General features: G+C 43.0%; 1 protein-coding gene across 4 annotated transcripts in view; it reads left to right on the plus strand.

The window, feature by feature from the left end:
- LOC106607858 (sodium-dependent multivitamin transporter) overlaps positions 1-17,681 on the plus strand; it is a 36,799-nt gene that overhangs the window by 14,393 nt on the left and 4,725 nt on the right. For 3 of the 4 annotated variants that reach the window (XM_014205296.2, XM_014205297.2, XM_014205298.2), the window contains exons 2-5: positions 15,572-15,716; positions 16,436-16,918; positions 17,311-17,376; positions 17,629-17,680. In XM_014205296.2, coding sequence (XP_014060771.2) covers positions 15,572-15,716; positions 16,436-16,918; positions 17,311-17,376; positions 17,629-17,680 — 746 coding nt within the window. Of the gene's footprint in view, positions 1-14,915; positions 15,399-15,571; positions 15,717-16,435; positions 16,919-17,310; positions 17,377-17,628; position 17,681 lie in introns of those variants that run through there. The other variant, XM_014205299.2, reaches the window with a different exon arrangement.

The raw sequence follows: 17,681 nt of genomic DNA on the forward strand, positions 1-17,681 counted from the left end.
ACGGTAGTCCTTGCTGATGACAAGCACACCCATAACATGATGCAGCCACCACCATGCTTGAAAATATGAAGTGGTACTCAGTGATGTGTTGGATTTGCCCCACACATAATGCTTTGTATTCAAGACATAACGTGCATTTAAATGCCAATTTTTGCAGTTTTACTTTAGTGCCTTATTGCAAACAGCTGGCATATTTTTGAATATTTTGTTTCTGTACAGGCTTTCTTCTTTTCATTCTTTCAATTAGGTTAGTATTGTGGAGTAACTACAATGTTGTTGATCCATCCTCAGGAGAAAACTATCACACCCATTAAACTCTAACTGTTTTAAAGTCACCATTGGCCTTCCTATCCAGCAACTGAGTTAGGAAGAACACCGATATCTTTGTAGTGACTGGGTTTATTGATACTGGGTATATTGAATTAAATGTTTTAGCCATCTACCAATAGGTGCCATTCCTTGAGAGGCATTGGAAAACCTCCCTGGTCTTTGTGGTTGAATCTGTGTTTGAAAGTCACTGCTCGACTGAGGGACCTTACAGACAATTGTACAGAGATGAGGTCGTAATTATAAAATGATGAACACTATTTTTGCACACAGTGAGTCAATGAAACTTGTGTGACTTGTTAAGCACATTTTTACTCCTGAACTTATTTAGGCTTGCCATAACAAAGGGGTTGAATATGTATTGACTCAAGACATTTCAGATTTTAATTTTCAATGAATTTGAAAACTTTTCTAAAAACATAATTCCACCATTATGGTGTATTGTGTGTAGGACAGTGACAGAACATCTCAATATAATCCATTTTTAAATGCAGGCTGTACCACAACAAAATGTGGAAAAGTCAAGGGGTGAGAATACTTTCTGAAGGCTCTGTTAAGTGCAGACCTGAAGGACTCCTTATCAGGACACACAAGGCTGTTTAAATGGGGGTGTAGACACATCTGCCCCACCATAGAGATAAAACATTCATAACCTTGTGTTTACCCTTTAGCACAAATATTTTAGAAAAACTCCCCCTCTCCTTTGGAAATGATGCTAACCTTTCCCTTTCAGAATGATACTTAATCTCTGTATAGCCAGCCTAGTTTTCGTAATGTCACAGGAACCAAGGTGTTCTTCTGAAGCGCTTTATGCACTCTTTACACAGGTCATTCCCTGAGAGGATACTCATTTTCGTTACCTGTAATAGGAGCCCATAGTTAAGAGAAGCTCAGTAAATCAAATAAAAAAATCATTGTCACATGCGCCAAATACAACAGGTGTAGTAGACCTTACAGTGAAATGCTTACTTCCACCCTGCACAGCCAGAAGAGGACTGGCCACCCCTCAGAGCCTGGTTCCTCTCTAGGTTCCTTCCTAGGTTCTGGCCTTTCTAGGGAGTTTTTCCTAGCCACCGTGCTTCTACACCTGCATTGCTTGCTGTTTGGGATTATAGGCTGGGTTTCTGTACAGCACTTTGTGACATCAGCTGATGTAAGGGCTTTATAAATAAATCAATACATTTGATTGATTGATACAAGCCCTTAACCAACAATGCAGTTTTAAGAATATACCCCCCCCCCAAAAAAAACGTAGGAGATAAGAATAACAAATAATTAAAGAGTAGCAGTAAATAACAATAGTGGGGCTATATACAGGGGATACTGGTACAATGTGTCAACACATAGGCTAGTAGGTATTGTCATGCATGAGGAAATCATATCAGCCATAATTACCCAGAAAGGTTGGCACATTTTCTTTGCCATAAATCAATGCAGTGAAAGCATAGCTACAGGCTCAAGTAGATGATCATAATCATCATTGGTCCAGCATACTGGCCTATATGTTGAAGCCAGTCACGAGGACTGCTGTAAAATGCAGTCAGAAGGTTTACGTGTAATAGACTTGGGTTTTCTCTCGGTGACCTGTAAAGGACAAGGGTTGTGTGTGTGTGTGTGTGATGCTCTATCGCTTTCTCCCTCTATCAGAGACTGGATGCACCCTGTGCTGGTCACAGCTATTGTGCTCCAGCTGGTAGCCTATATCACAATACATGAATCAATCACATGGGGGACCATGGTGGAATCAGACGTGAGCTGAAATGTTCACTAGCTTCCTCTATAAGGTTACAGTATACAAAGTATACACTACCGTTCAAAAGTTTGGGGTCACTTAGGAATGCCATTGTTTTTGAAAGAAAAGCACATTTTGTCCATTAAAATATCAAATTAATCTGAAATGCAGTGTAGACATTGTTAATGTTGTGAATTACTATTGTAGCTGGAAATGGCAGATCTTTTATGGAATATCTACATAGACGTACAGAGGCCCATTATCAGCAACCATCACTCCTGTGTTCCAATGGCATGTTGTGTTAGCTAATCCAAGTTTAGCATTTTAAAAGGCTAATTGATCATTAGAAAACCCTTTTGCAATTATGTTAGCACAGCTGAAAACTGATGTTCTGATTAAAGAAGCAATAAAACTGTCCTTCTTTAGACTAGTTGAGTATCTGGAGCATCAGCATTTGTGGGTTCGGTTACAGGCTTAAAATGGCCAGAAACAAAGACCTTTCTTCTGAAACTCGTCAGTCTATTCTTGTTCTGAGAAATGAAGGCTATTCCACGCGAGAAATTGCCAAGAAACTGAAGATCCCGTACAACGCTGTGCACTACTCCTCCCTTCACAGAACAGAGCAAAACTGGCTCTAACCAGAATAGAAAGAGGAGTGGGAGGCCCCGGCGCACAATTGAGCAACAGGACAAGTACATTAGTGTCTAGTTTGAGAAACGGACGCCTCACAAGTCCTCAACTGGCAGCTTCATTAAATAGTACCAGCAAAACATCAGTCTCAACGTCAACAGTGAAGAGGCGACTCCGGCATGCTGGCCTTCTAGGCGGACTTGCAAAGAAAAAGCCATATCTCAGACTGGCCAATAAAAATAAAAGATTAAGATTGGCAAAAGAACACAGACACTGGATAGAGGAACTCTGTCTATGACCACGCTGGTAGCTGAACTAGCTAAACAAAGAAGTAGCTTAAAAGAGGATATGGGTTCTCTCTTCAGCACTTCGCTGACACCTCTCCAAACTTCCATTGATGTCTTTTGGGCGACACCTCACTGCACTTTAAGGTTCGAACACAGACAACACCGAGCAGATTGCAGAGCTGGAGGTGGATGTCTCGTATGAAAACAGTCAACACAGCTCCTCTTTCCAAGGTAGATTCGTTGGAGAACTATACCAGAAGGGAACATATCCGGATCGTTGGCGTTATGGAGGGAATTGAGACTGCAGTCAACCCTGTGAAATGTGTCTCCGACATGCTGGTGGAAGTAATGGGCAACAGTGTCTTTGACAAGTCGCCGGAGCTCGCCCCCAAACCCAACTCAGCCGAGCGGCCTATGGCGATCAATCATTACCTTTCATCATTACCAAGAAAATGAATGCGCTCTGCGAGGGAGCATCAACCTTAATTCTGTGGCCAAGATATGCGATTCTATCTGGACCTGAGTGCCAACCTCGTGAAGATTCAAGCTGAATTCAAGGATATCGAAACCTGTCTCAACAAGAACAGTATAACGTTTTAGCTCCTACACCCTGCCCGTCTTTGTGTCTTTTACAAGGGAGAGACCATTACCTTTGACACACTGGCCGAGGCTAAAGCATTGTATGTCTGGCTCCTAGAGTAAAGTTGAGGGGGGGCACAAGGGGTGGTCGGCGGAGCCGAGGAGTGAACCAGAGCCGGTCTGGGAGAAGAGGTAGAAACTGGAGGAGAGTGAACGGAGAGAATCGGAGACCGTCAGTGAGTTGAGGGAGAATTTGGAGGAGAGAGAAATTAGTTATTGAATTGGTGGAGGATGCACAACATTTGCCCTAAGGAGCGTGTTATCGGTTTAATGCCACCTGAGTCAGCTCTCCGTACTCGTCCTGAGGAGCGTGCTATCAGTCTGGTGAAAGTTGTGCCGGCTCCACGCACCAGGTCTCCAGTATGCCTTCCCAGCCCTGTACATCCGGTGCTAGCTCTCCACACTCGCCTTGAGGAGTGTGTCATTTGTCCGGTGCCATGGATGCCGGTTCTACGCACCAGGTCTCCAGTGCGCCTCCACAGCCCAGTACGTCCTGTGCCAGCTCCTCGCACTTGCCGTGCGAGGTGTGTCATCGAACCGGTACCATTGATGCCGGCTATACGCACTAGGTCTCCAGTACGTCTCCACAGCCCAGTACATCCTGTGCCGGCCCCACGCATCAGGCCTCCAGTGCGCCTTCCCAGTCCAGAGCTTCCGGCGACAGTTTCCCAGTCCAGAGCTTCCAGCGACGGTCCACGGTCCGGAACCTCCAAATACGGTGTCCAGTCTCGCTCCATGGCAGGAGCTCTCCTCTGCGCCGATGCCCAGTCCAGACACGGCGTCCAGTCCCGCTCCATGGTAGGAGCCTTCCTCGGCATCGAGATCCAGGCACAGTGTTCAGCCTGGGTCCATGGCTGGATCCGTGGGATGAGCGGGTACTTCGTCCCGCACCAGGGTACTACTGTCACGCCCTGACCACAGAGAGCCCTTGGTTCTCTATGGTATAGTAGGTCAGGGCGTGACTGGGGGTGTTCTTTGTGGTTTATTTCTATGTTGGTGTGCTTGGTATGGTTCCCAATCAGAGGCAGCTGTTTAGCGTTGTCTCTGATTGGGGATCATATTTTGGCAGCCATTTCTCCACTGTTTTGTGGGATCTTGTTTTTGTGTAGGTGCCTATTTGCACTTCACTGTCTTCATGTTTCGTTTGATCATTTATTGTTTTTGTATTTTGCTGAAGTTTCACGTTATAATAAAGATGTGGAACTCTACTCACGCTGCGCCTTGGTCCAATCATTACGACGAACATGACACCGAGGACATCTTTATTTACATTTGGCAGGGATTATTGGCAACGTTGGCTACATCACAATCTCATTGGCTGGCTAGCTGGAGATGGCTGGCCACATTGACTGTTTACTAACTAGCTGGTTAGCTCATGTGGAATTTATTTTTACATGGCAACAAGTTGTTTTGTTTTAATTTGGGAGCTAAGCACTTCATAATTTCTAGCGGCTAGCTAGCTGAGAGAGAGCTTGACATATGGTTAACTACCTAGCTAGCTACATCTGAAATCGACTGCCTGAACCTGTATCCATGTAAGTAACATTGGCTGGCACTAGTAGCATATGTTAAATAGCAGTTTTTTAAATGTTTTTGTTTAAATGGCTAATGCTAACTTAGTTAAATAATGCAAAAACCTCAGGATTTTACTCTGGTTAATTTCTTGTTTGTAATGCCGTTGTTTGATTTAGTCCGTGTTTAGATATATTTTGCTTTCGCCCTGTGGTTCACTGATGTTGGAGTACTTTGGTCTCGTGTTTGCAGGGTGCTATAGTTCTTTGAGGTTGCGTTGCGCCAGAGTATCGGGTTTCACTCCGTGTAGTTTTGAGCGCAGATAACTGGTGCGGCAGTGGGGAATTGGCGTAGAACACGCCCCTAACACAACCCATATTTGAATTTCAAAAACTAAAAGCATTGTATTTGGGCCAAATCATTCACTAAACCTCAGCTAAATATTATAATGAATGTGGATGTTGAGAAGACTAAACTGCTTGGAGTAAGCCTGGATTGTAAAACTGTCATGGTCAAAACATATTGATACAACAGTAGCTAGGATGGGGAGAAGTTTGTCTATAATAAAGAGCTGCTCTGCATTCTTAACAGCACTAACAAGATAGGTCCTAATTTTGTCGCACCTGGACTACTGTTCAGTCGTGTTGTTAGGTGCCATAAAGAGCAACTTAGGAAAATTGCAATTGGCTCAGAACAGGGCAACACAGCTGGCCTTTGGTTGTACACAGAGAGCTAACTTTAATTATATGCATTTCAATCTTTCCTGGCTCAAAGTAGAGGAGATGGACTTCATCACTACTTGAGAGGTATTGACATGTTGAATGCACTGAACTGTCTGATTGAACTACTGACTCACAGCTCGGACACCCATGCATACCCCACAAGACATGCCACCAGAGGTCTCTTCACAATCCCCAAGTCCAGAACAGACTATGGGAGGCGCACAGTACTACATAGAGCCATGACTACATGGAACTCCATTCCACATCAAATAACTCATGCAAGCAGTAAAGTTAGATAAAAAATACACCTTATGGAACAGCGGGGACTGTGAAGCAACACAAACATAGACACATGCATACAAACACACAATAACATACACATGTGCACATGGATTTTCTGTTATAGGTAAGTGGTAGTAGAGGCGAGGCCTGAGGGCACACTCTTAATAGCTTGTGAAATCTGTTATGAAGAAAATGTAGTCCATTTCAAATGAACAGAATAGCATACCCTGAGTTGTCCTTATGTTAGGTCCTGATCTGCCTATGCTGTATGTCTGTGGGCTACACTAGTTCATTTAGCAGACAATATTTGCTTAGAATTCCGTGGCATTATTTTATAGTATGAAGAATACAATTGAACAAAGCTGAATAAAATAGAAAGGATATTTCTCCAAACAATTAGAGAGTCCGCACATTGTGTTGAGCGGTTAACAAAGAAATAGGTACTCCTATATGCTTAATTTAGAGTTATTAATGTAACTTTAGTTGTTCTACAAACATTGGGCTATATGTTTTGATTTTTAATACATTTTAAGGCTGTATGATGCAAATCTAATGATTTTGAAAAAAGTGGCTTTTTGCACCGGCTGTACACTTTGGCAGTCTTTCATTCACAATTTGAGAAGTGCTTGATAGTGTCTCGAATTTCCCGGTGGCATCCCCTTGTGTGGCCATAATGCACCCTAAAAAAATCCATGCCTTTTGCAGCCCTTCTCCATAAATGCTGCTCGCTCCGAAGCACCACTCACTCACACGGCTCTCCATCACGTGATCGGGTCTTTCTCACAGGCTACAAGTGAAGACCGACGCATTGGGAACTACGCGCGTCCATATCCAATTCCGAGGTGCATATTGAAGATATTGGAACTGTCCATTTTTTACTTTTCGGCAGCCAACAAGGTGAGTAGGCCTATGTCAATCTACTATCCCCCATAGTACAAAAGTTGACAAATTCTGTGCGAGAAATACATTTTCCAAACATCATCTGGGACAGTTGTGGGATGCGATAGATCTGAATTAGTACAACCACTAGCATCAAAAATCTTTTTAAGTAATTTTTTAATTTTTTTAATTTTTTTATTTCACCTTTATTTAACCAGGTAGGCAAGTTGAGAACAAGTTCTCATTTACAATTGCGACCTGGCCAAGATAAAGCAGTTCGACAACATACAAAAACACAGAGTTACACATGGAGTAAAACAACATACAATCAATGATGCAGTAGAAAAAAATAAGATTATATACAATGTGAGCAAATGATGTGAGATAAGGGAGGTAAAGGCAAAAAAATGCCATGGTGGCAAAGTAAATAAAGTATAGCAAGAAAAACACTGGAATGGTAGATTTGTAGTTTGAAGAAAGTTCAGAGATAAAATATAAATAATATGGTGCAAAGGAGCAAAATAAATAAATACAGTAGGGGACGAGGTAGTAGTTTGGGCTAAATTATAGATGGGCTATCTACAGGTGCAGTGATCTGTGAGCTGGTGCTTAAAGCTAGTGAGGGAGATAAGTGTTTCCAGTTTCAGAGATTTTTGTAGTTCGTTCCAGTCATTGGCAGCAGAGAACTGGAAGGAGAGACGACCAAAGGAGGAGTTGGCTTTAGGGGTGACCAGAGAGATATACCTGCTGGAGCGCGTGCTACAGGTGGGTGCTGCTATGGTGACCAGTGAGCGGAGATAAGGGGGGACTTTACCTAGCAGGGTCTTGTAGATGACCTGGAGCCAATGTGTTTGGCGACGATTATGAAGCGAAGGCCAGCCAACGAGAGCGTACAGGTCGCAGTGGTGCGTAGTATATGGGGCTTTGGTGACAAAACGGATGGCACTGTGATAGACTGCATCCAGCTTGTTGAGTAGGGTATTGGAAGCTATTTTGTAAATGACATCGCCGAAGTCGAGGATTGGTAGGATGGTCAGTTTTACGAGGGTATGTTTGGCAGCATGAGTGAAGGATGCTTTGTTGCGAAATAGGAAGCCAATTCGAGATTTCACTTTGGATTGGAGATGATTGATGTGAGTCTGGAAGGAGAGTTTACAGTCTAACCAGACACCTAGGTATTTGTAGTTGTCCACAAATTCTAAGTTAGAACCGTCCAGAGAAGTGATGCTGGACAGGCGGGCAGGTGCAGGCAGCGATCGGTTGAAGAGCATGCATTTAGTTTTACTTGTGTTTAGGAGCAGTTGGAGACCACGGAAGGAGAGTTGAATGGCATTGAAGCTCGTCTGGAGGGTTGTTAACACAGTGTCCAAAGAAGGGACAGAAGTGTACAGAATGGTGTCGTCTGCGTAGAGGTGGATCAGAGATTCACCAGCAGCAAGAGCGACATCATTTATGTATACAGAGAAAAGAGTTGGCCCAAGAATTGAACCCTGTGGTACCCCCATAGAGACTGCCAGAGGTCCAGACAGTAGGCCCTCCGATTTGACACACTGAACTCTGTCAGAGAAGTAGTTGGTGAACCAGGCGACGCAATCGTTTGAGAAACCAAGGCTACTGAGTCTGCCGATGAGGATGTGGTGATTAACAGAGTCAAAAGCTTTGGCCAGGTCAATGAATACGGCAGCACAGTATTGTTTCTTATCGATGGCGGTTACGATGACGTTTAGGACCTTGAGCGTGGCTGAGGTGCACCCATGACCAGCTCTGAAACCAGATTGCATAGCGGAGAGGGTGCGGTGGGTTTCGAAATGGTCGGTAATCTGTTTGTTAACTTGGCTTTCGAAGACCTTAGAAAGGCAGGGTAGGATGGATATAGGTCTGTAGCAATTTGGGTCAAGAGTGTCACCTCCTTTGAAGAGGGGGATGACAGCAGCTGCTTTCCAATCTATGGGAATCTCAGACGACACGAAAGAGAGGTTGAACAGGCTAGTAATAGGGGTTGCAATAATTTCGGCAGATAATTTTAGAACGAAAGGGTCCAGATTGTCAAGCCCAGCTGATTTGTAGGGGTCCAGATTTTGCAGCTCTTTCAGAACATCAGCTGAATGGATTTGGGAGAAGGAGAAATGGGGGAGGCTCGGGCGAGTAGCTGTGGGGGGTGCAGTGCTGTTGAATGCAGTAGGGGTAGTTAGGTGGAAAGCATGGCCAGCCGTAGAAAAATGCTTGTTGAAATTCTCAATTATAGTGGGCTTATCGGTGGTGACAGAGTTTCCTATCCTCAGTGCAGTGGGCAGTTGGGAGGAGGTGTTCTTATTCTCCATGGACTTTACAATGTCCCAGAACTTTTTAGAGTTGGAGTTGCACGAGCGAATTTCTGTTTGAAAAAGCTAGCCTTGGCGTTTCTAACTGCCTGTGTGTATTGGTTTCTAACTTCCCTAAAAAGTTGCATATCGCGGGGGCAGTTCGATGCTAATGCAGAACGCCACAGGATATTTTTGTGTTGGTTAAGGGCAGTCGGGTCTGGGGAGAACCAAGGGCTATATCTGTTCCTGGTTCTAAATTTCTTGAAAGGGGCATGCTTATTTAAGATGGAGAGGAAGGCATTTAAAAAAAATAACCAGGCATCCTCTACTGACGGGATGAGGTCAATATCCTTCCAGGATACCAGGGCCAGGTCGATTAGAAAGGCTTGCTCGTTGAAATGTTTCAGGGAGCGTTTGACAGTGATGAGTGGAGGTCGTTTGACCGCTGACCCATTACGGGTGCAGGCAATGAGGCAGTGATCGCTGAGATCTTGGTTGAAAACAGCAGAGGTGTATTTAGAGGGCACGTTTGTTAGGATGATATCTATGAGGGTGCCAGTGTTTGCGGCTTTGGGGTTGTACCTGGTGGGTTCATTAATAATTTGTGTGAGATTGAGGGCATCAAGCTTGGATTGTAGGATGGCTGGGGTGTTAAGCATGTACCAGTTTAGGTCACCTAGTAGCACGAGCTCTGAAGATAGATGGGGGGCAATCAGTTCACATATGGTGTCCAGAGCACAACTAGGGGCCGAGGGGGGTCTATAGCAGGCGGCAACGGTGAGAGACTTGTTTTTGGAGAGGTGGATTTTTAAAAGTAGAAGTTCAAATTGTTTGGGTACAGACCTGGATAGCAGGACAGAACTCTGCAGGCTATCTCTGCAGTAGATTGCAACACCGCCCCCTTTGGTCGTTCTATCTTGTCTGAAAACGTTGTAGTGAGGCTGATGCAACGGGTCAGAACGCAACGGCTTAAAATGTTGTTAAACTATTAGACTATTTCTTCACATTATAAGCCCAGCAATGTACACACGACAGTGGGCTATAAGCGTGAATCTTCCAATAGCTGGAAAACACCATTATCAAAAGTGACCACAAATGTGATTGTCCATGTAATGCTTTTTATTATAAAGGTGCATTTTTATGGTGAAAATTATCTTCCCCAAACTTGAAACTCACGTGCTGCGTATGTATGCCAGTTAGGCTCTACACCCCTTGTAAAGCGGATTAATGTGCTTAATTTTAAGAAGTTATTTGGCCACTTTAGTTGTGTAACAAACCTTGGGGGGTGTTCTCTTTCACACCTGTGTTTTGCTTGTAAGTGTTTTTGCTCCTAATTGGGATGATGATGATTTTATTAACAAACATTTATTTGCTGCCTCAACTCAAACTATTTAATTTTTGGAGGACTTGATTTGTGGGACAGACCCAGCCTTGGATCATTCAAACCTCAGATCATTATCTCCCTCAAATGTCCAAAGTTTTGTCTGCATTCATGAGCCCGGCAGGATGTGTAGATACATGGAGAATCCTTTTTCCCAGTAACAAAGATTTTTCTTTCTTTTCACATGCACCACTCCTATTCTAGAATAGACTAGTTTTTCGTAGATAAAGCCCTTCTCCCCTCTGAGAAAGTAGAATATGCTGCCATTGTTAGTGACCATGCTCCTCTTTTTCTTGACCTCCCATTCTTATTGAACTATACAGATTGCCCTCCATTGAGACTTAACTCATATTTACTTTCAAACTATTCATTCTACACCGTTTTATTGAATACAATTGATGTCTTTAAAACAGATTTGATCTCTCCATCTACACTTTAGGTTGTTCTTAGAGGCAATCAATTCCTATTCCTCTCAATAAACGGGAGATTAAACGCATAACAGCTGATCGATGCCATTCTGAAATTAGATCAACAATACTCCACCAGAACTTTACAAAGAAAGGTTGAGTCTTCAAACTCAGTACAATTTCCTATCCACAAATAAGGCTGAGCAGCAGCTACTCCATGCACGCTCACCACTGATCCCTCAAATGTACATTACCTCATGTGTTTTAACAGTTCATCCCATTGAAATCAATAATATTTTAAACATTCTATTCAGATCTTTACAACTAAAGAAAATGAAATTATGAATATTTTTGGGGACAATTTGGATACTCCTACCATTTAGTACAGAGCAGAGAGAGGAAATGTTGGAGTCATTAACTCGTTTTTCAAACCACTCCACAAATTTCTTGTTAACAAACTATAGTTTTGACAAGTCAGTTAGGACATCTACTGTGTGTATGACGCAAGTAATTTTTCCAACAATTATTTACGGACAGATTATTTCACTTATAATCCACTGTATCACAATTCCAGTGGGTCAGAAGTTTACATGCATTAAGTTGACTGTGCCTTTTAAACAGCTTGGAAAATTCCATAAAAATGTTGTGGTTTTAGAAGCTTCTGATAGACTAATTGACATAATTTGAGTCAATTGGAGGTGTACCTGTGGACGTATTTCAAGGCCTACCTTCAAACTCAGTGCCTCTTTGCTTGACATACAGGTTCAGGAGTAATGCTCCTACTGGAGCCTCAGAATGGAATGCCTCTGCCCATAAATGCAACGTCTTCTCTGGGTAGCTTTAAAAATATGTTTGATGTCGTCTGTGCCCATATGAATAACCCCTATGATGTAACTGGAATGATGAGATAGATGTTCTTCTGTTTTAGTTTTATTATTTCACTGCCATACTGTGTTCCATCTTGTCTCAAGAGGACCACAATGGAAATAAGTCCCAGACTTTGTTATCCTCGATGATTTTATTCATGTGCATGTATGGCTTTTTCAAGTTTTATGTGTGCTTGTTTTTTAAAATGGTCAGATTAATAAACTAACACTAAAAGACATCATGGAAAGATAAAAAGAAATCAGCCAAGACCTCAGAAAAAAAATGGTAGACCTCCACAAGTCTGGTTCATCCTTTGGAGCAATTTCCAAATGCCTGAAGGTACCACGTTCATCTGTACAAACAATAGTACGCCAGTATAAACACCATGGGACCACACAGCAGTCATCCCGCTCAGGAAGGAGACGTTCATCTCCTAGAGGTACTTTTACTTACTTTGGAGCGAAAAGTGCAAATCAATCCCAGAACAACAGCAAAGGACCTTGTGAAGATGCTGGAGGAAACGGGTACAAAAGTATCAATATCCACAGTAAAACGAGTCCTATATCGACATAACCTGAAAGGCCACTCAGCAAGGAAGAAGCCACTGCTCCAAAACCGCCATAAAAAGCCAGACTACGGTTTGCAACTGCACATGGGGACAAAAATCGTACTTTTTGGAGAAATGTCCTCTGGTCTGATGAAACAAAAATTGAACTGTTTGGCCATAATGACCATTATGTTTGGAGAAAAAAGGGGGAGGCTTGCAAGCCAAAGAACACCATCCCAACCGTGAAGGACGGGGGTGGCAGCATCATGTTGTGGGGGTACTTTGCTGCAGGAGAGACTGGTGCACTTCACAAAATAGGTGGCATCATGAGTAAGGAAAAGTATGTATATTGAAGCAACATCAAGACATCAGACAGGAAGTTAAAGCTTGGTTGCAAATGGGTCTTCCAAATGGACAATGACTCCAAGCATCCTTCCAAAGTTGTGGGAAAATGGCTTAAGAACAACAAAGTCAAGGTATTGGAGTGGCCATCACAAAGCCCTCAACCCTATAGAACATTTGTTGGCAGAACTAAAAAATGCTTGTGAGAGCAAGGAGGCCTACAAACCTGACTCAGTTACACCAGCTCTGTCAGGAGGAATGGGCCAAAATTCATCCAACTTATTGTGGGAAGTTTGTGGAAGGCTACCTGAAATGTTTGACCCAAAAGGCAATGCTACTAAATACTAATTGATTGTATGTAAACTTCTGACCCACTGGGAATGTGATGAAAGAAATAAAAGTTGCAATAAATCATTCTCTCTACTATTATTTTGACATTTCACATTCTTAAAATAAAGTGGTGTTCCTAACTGACCTAAGACAGGACATTTTTACTAGGATTAAATGTCAGGAATTGTGAAAAACTGAGTTTAAATGTATTTGGCTAAGGTATATGTAAACTTCCGACTTCAACTGTATACATACATTTTACATACATTTGGACTTTTATATACACCAATCACATAACAATAATACATTACCGAACATAATCTCTTTAATCCCACCCCTCAGCCACTCTCAGCCAATCCCCATCTATCACCATAGACTACCCTTATTTGGTTTCCATGTGCCATATATTTTTGAATTGTGATGTTTTACATACATTTGGATTTTTTTAATCGCATAGTATTCACAGATTATGAGCAAAACCTGGTTTTGCTTTGTCATTATGGGGTATTGTGTGTAGATTGAGAATTAAAATATATATATATATATATATATATATATATATATATATATATATATATATTAGAATAAGGCTAACTTAACAATGTGGAAAAAGTCAAGGGGTCTGAATACTTTTCGAAGGCACTGTATGTTCTGCAGAAAAAAAGTCAACTGCCTGTAAAAATGTGTCTTATGCATACCATTAACTTGAATCAGTTTAACCCAGTGTTAACCAGCCCTCCATACACTAATAGACTACAACCCTGTTGTCAATACCCAATCCATTTACCGCTGTGTATCGGAACAATATGTCCTTTACATTTTTTCTATGGAGATTTATTTTTAAATGTAAAAAGATTACATGAATTATTTCAGGATTGTATAGGCCTACTCTAGTAGAGGTTTTTAATTTTAGAATCCTTTATCCTTGCCCTACATTAGATTTATTTGAGTTTTATCTTGAAGTCTATTAGTTCCGATTCACAAGTTTACTTCACCGTACACATTTCAGTAAGGCCAGATTGTCTAAATTCTACCCAAATATTGATGGTACATGTGAAGGCTCCTTGGCAGACTTGACCCAGATGTTCTGGTCCTGACCCCGTCTGGCAGACTACTGGTCCACTATTTACCTGTCTGAAGCATTTTGAGTTGCAGCCCAGTGTAGAAATATCTATTTTTGGAGTACCAAAAGACAATCCTTCCCTGATCAATAGACTGCTAGATACCATTGCCTCCCTGTTGGCCTGCGGAAGGATTTTATTGGATTGGGAATCTGTCAATCCTCCCTTAGCCTCTCTTTGGCTCAAAGATTTGATGTGATTCTTAAAATTAGAACAAATAAAGTATACCATTAGAGGGTCAACCAACATATTTTATTCCACCTGGGACGTGATGATCTCCTATTTTAAACCCCACCCCCACCCAATGAGGTTCCGGCTATACTGGCCTATAAGATCACCTAATCACCTGAAGTTGTTAAGCTATTAAGTTTTTGCTTTGTATTTAAAAAACGTTATGTTGTAAACGTTTTGTTTTCTCATATGTACCTCAATGACTTTGCCTTTATTTTTAAAATGTGTTTGAAGGCATTCTGGAGGGGTGGCTGATGGGAGGTTGAGGGGAGACAAATGGGAAACGTACAATAACTTAATCTTTCATTAACTGTGAATAAAAATATTATCTAAAAAAAAAAAAAGGCAACGTGAGAGGAGAATATTGTCAAACATACTGTGTCGTCCTACTTTAAAGTGTAACCTGGAGTGAATGAGTAGAAGTCAGGTAGTTTATTGTTAAAACACAGCCGGAGCTTTAAACTAATGCATCCCTTGGAATCTAGGATTTATTATTATTATGATGATTGCACAATGTAAGGACTGAAGTCATGGCACAGTGACCCCTCACTTACTTCCACTAGCTCACCCCCTCATACCTTCACACACACTCTCTCGCATTAACACATGACCGCTTGCTCTGAGGACTAATCGAATGAGAGCGCAGCGTCTCACCAGATCTCCTTAACTCGCCTCGCTCTGCAAGAAGCTGCCAGTTACTCAGACAGGACAGTTCAGATCAGCTGGAATTGGGTGTGTTGTCAAAAGGCACGTTGTGTGAGAGAAAGTATTGCATGTTTTGACTGGTAGAGCAGTGAAAGTGATGAAGAGTGCGGTGGGTCCTGTTGTGTTTTGACAGTTGATAATACATATATTGTCGGTAAGTAGACTGTAAATGATAGTTTGTTTAGTGGCAGTGCAAACGATGTGTAGGATAAAGTTTGGTATTATAATGTGCACTTATACTTTTAAAACAATAACCTAGTTGTATTAGCTGTTTTGAATTATTATTTCTGTGGTAACTGTTATGAAAACCACTTTCTGTTGTTGCAGGTCTTCCCTTTGCCGTCTACAGGGGTTTATGATTGGTGCCTATGAGGAAGACCCTCCCACAGCTTGGCTATTGTTAAGTTCCAGGTTCTGTGTGAGACGACCAACCTCAGACCACCATTCACCAGCCAGCCCAACCACTGACAAGGTAAGACCTGCTTCAAACCTATCAGTTGGCTCTCTTTCCACTCTTTCCATTCCGTGTCTTGTCTATGTTCCCCTCCCTCACTCTCTTTTCCCTCATTCCCTCTTCAATGCCTATTAGTTATTTAACTATCAGTATTCTCCCTGTCCTGTAAATGCATGAGTCGGGGTCACAATAGGACGTTATCCTCACATCAGTGAGGTGATGTAAACGGCATACTGTAGGCATGCCCCACTATAATGCCTGTCTGCTCGCTGAGTTAGTGAGAGACTGTGAAGACCTCAGACACTGTGATCTCTGTCAGCTGCACTGTGAGGTGAGTTTCTCATTGTGTGTTAGGGCGCTGATTAACTGTTGTGATGTTAAGGAGTTAGGTCAGTCTGCCCTGGCTCACACTCACTGTGGTATGTGTCAATAGACCACCAACCGTCAGTGTGTTGGAACCTTGAGGACTAATGCTCATTTGATTAGCACTTTTATCAGCACCGACTGTGTTTCTATGGCAGACGGACCTACTGTAGAGAGGATTTACCATGTGGTTTCAATGTTAAACTTTTGGCACTTACTGAGACGCTCTGAAAGGGAAGAGTAACCAAGTGGAAAATGAATAGATGTGAATTATATTTGGTTATAGGGCGGTGTGAAATGTTCCCGTCAAAGCACCTACTGTATGCATTGCGTGTATCTAGCTCTTCATGCTTCCCCTCTCTCCCTCACTATAGCATTTTTATCCTTCAACTTTGGTGTCTGGGAGGAGACCTATAGGTGAGTGTCCACTAACACCGTCCTCATCCACCCGGGCTGCGCCACCCACGGCCAACCCCACCTCCATTCCCAGCCCCTCACCTCGCGGCATCATGGGGGACGTAGTCCAGATGCACTTCTCCACGCCGGACTATGTGATCTTTGCCCTGCTGCTGGTGGCGTCCACGTGCATCGGCCTGTTCTACGCCCTGTCCGGCGGGCGCCAGCGCACCACGCAGGAGTTCCTATTGGCCGACCGTTCGATGAGCTGCCTGCCCGTGTCGCTCTCGCTGCTCGCCACCTTCCAGTCGGCCGTGGCCATCCTGGGAGTGCCCTCGGAGATCTACACCTACGGAACGCAGTACTGGTTCCTGGGAGTCTCCTATTTCCTGGGTCTGCTTATCCCCGCCCACGTCTTCATACCTGTCTTCTACAGGCTCCGCCTCACCAGCGCTTATGAGGTGAGCTCTAAACCCTAACCTTACCTGGAGAGGGAACAGTGTCTGTGAATGAGGAGTTTGTGCAGCTGTGTCTCTCTCTGTGCCTCTGTCTTGCTAGAACCCTGGCAAGGGAGGCTAGTTGAATGCAAAAACATTCTCAGCATGTCTGCTTTTTCATTTTGACAATAGCTAACCAGAGTAGCTGAACCAGAGTATCTCTCTCCATTGAGCATCGATGTACAGCAGACGAGACAGTGCTGCTGACAACTAAGGACTGTGCCCTGGTCCTTAGAATCTCCACTTCTATTGCGCTCGGAATAGACAGTCACCGACGACTAAGGGTTTATGATCAGTCTCTCTTTCCTCCTTCCCTCTTTCTCTCCCCCACATTCTGTCTTTTCTTCGTTGTGTAGTATTTGGAGCTGCGCTTCAATAAGACGGTTCGCATCATGGGCACCGTGACCTTTATCTTTCAGATGGTGAGTGTATTTCTGTGTCCTCCAGACTGTTGTAGTTATGTCTGTGTGCTCCTGGTGTGTTCCAACGTTACTAATATCCTGGACATGCTGTGCTCTGCAGAACAGGGACATTCTGTACCAGTAGGTCTCGCCCTTTTCCTGTCAAGTTTCACCACTTGATGTGTAATTGATATGTATTTTAATCAACCACCTATAGCTCCAACTCAGTTTGCTTCCCTCTGAATTTGGACCGTTGTTTGACTGTCTCTGCAGGTGATCTATATGGGAGTGGTCCTCTATGCACCAGCACTCGCACTCAATGCAGG

This window comes from Salmo salar, chromosome ssa06 (genome assembly GCF_905237065.1).
Source record: "Salmo salar chromosome ssa06, Ssal_v3.1, whole genome shotgun sequence".
In the NCBI taxonomy this organism is placed as follows: domain Eukaryota; kingdom Metazoa; phylum Chordata; class Actinopteri; order Salmoniformes; family Salmonidae; genus Salmo; species Salmo salar.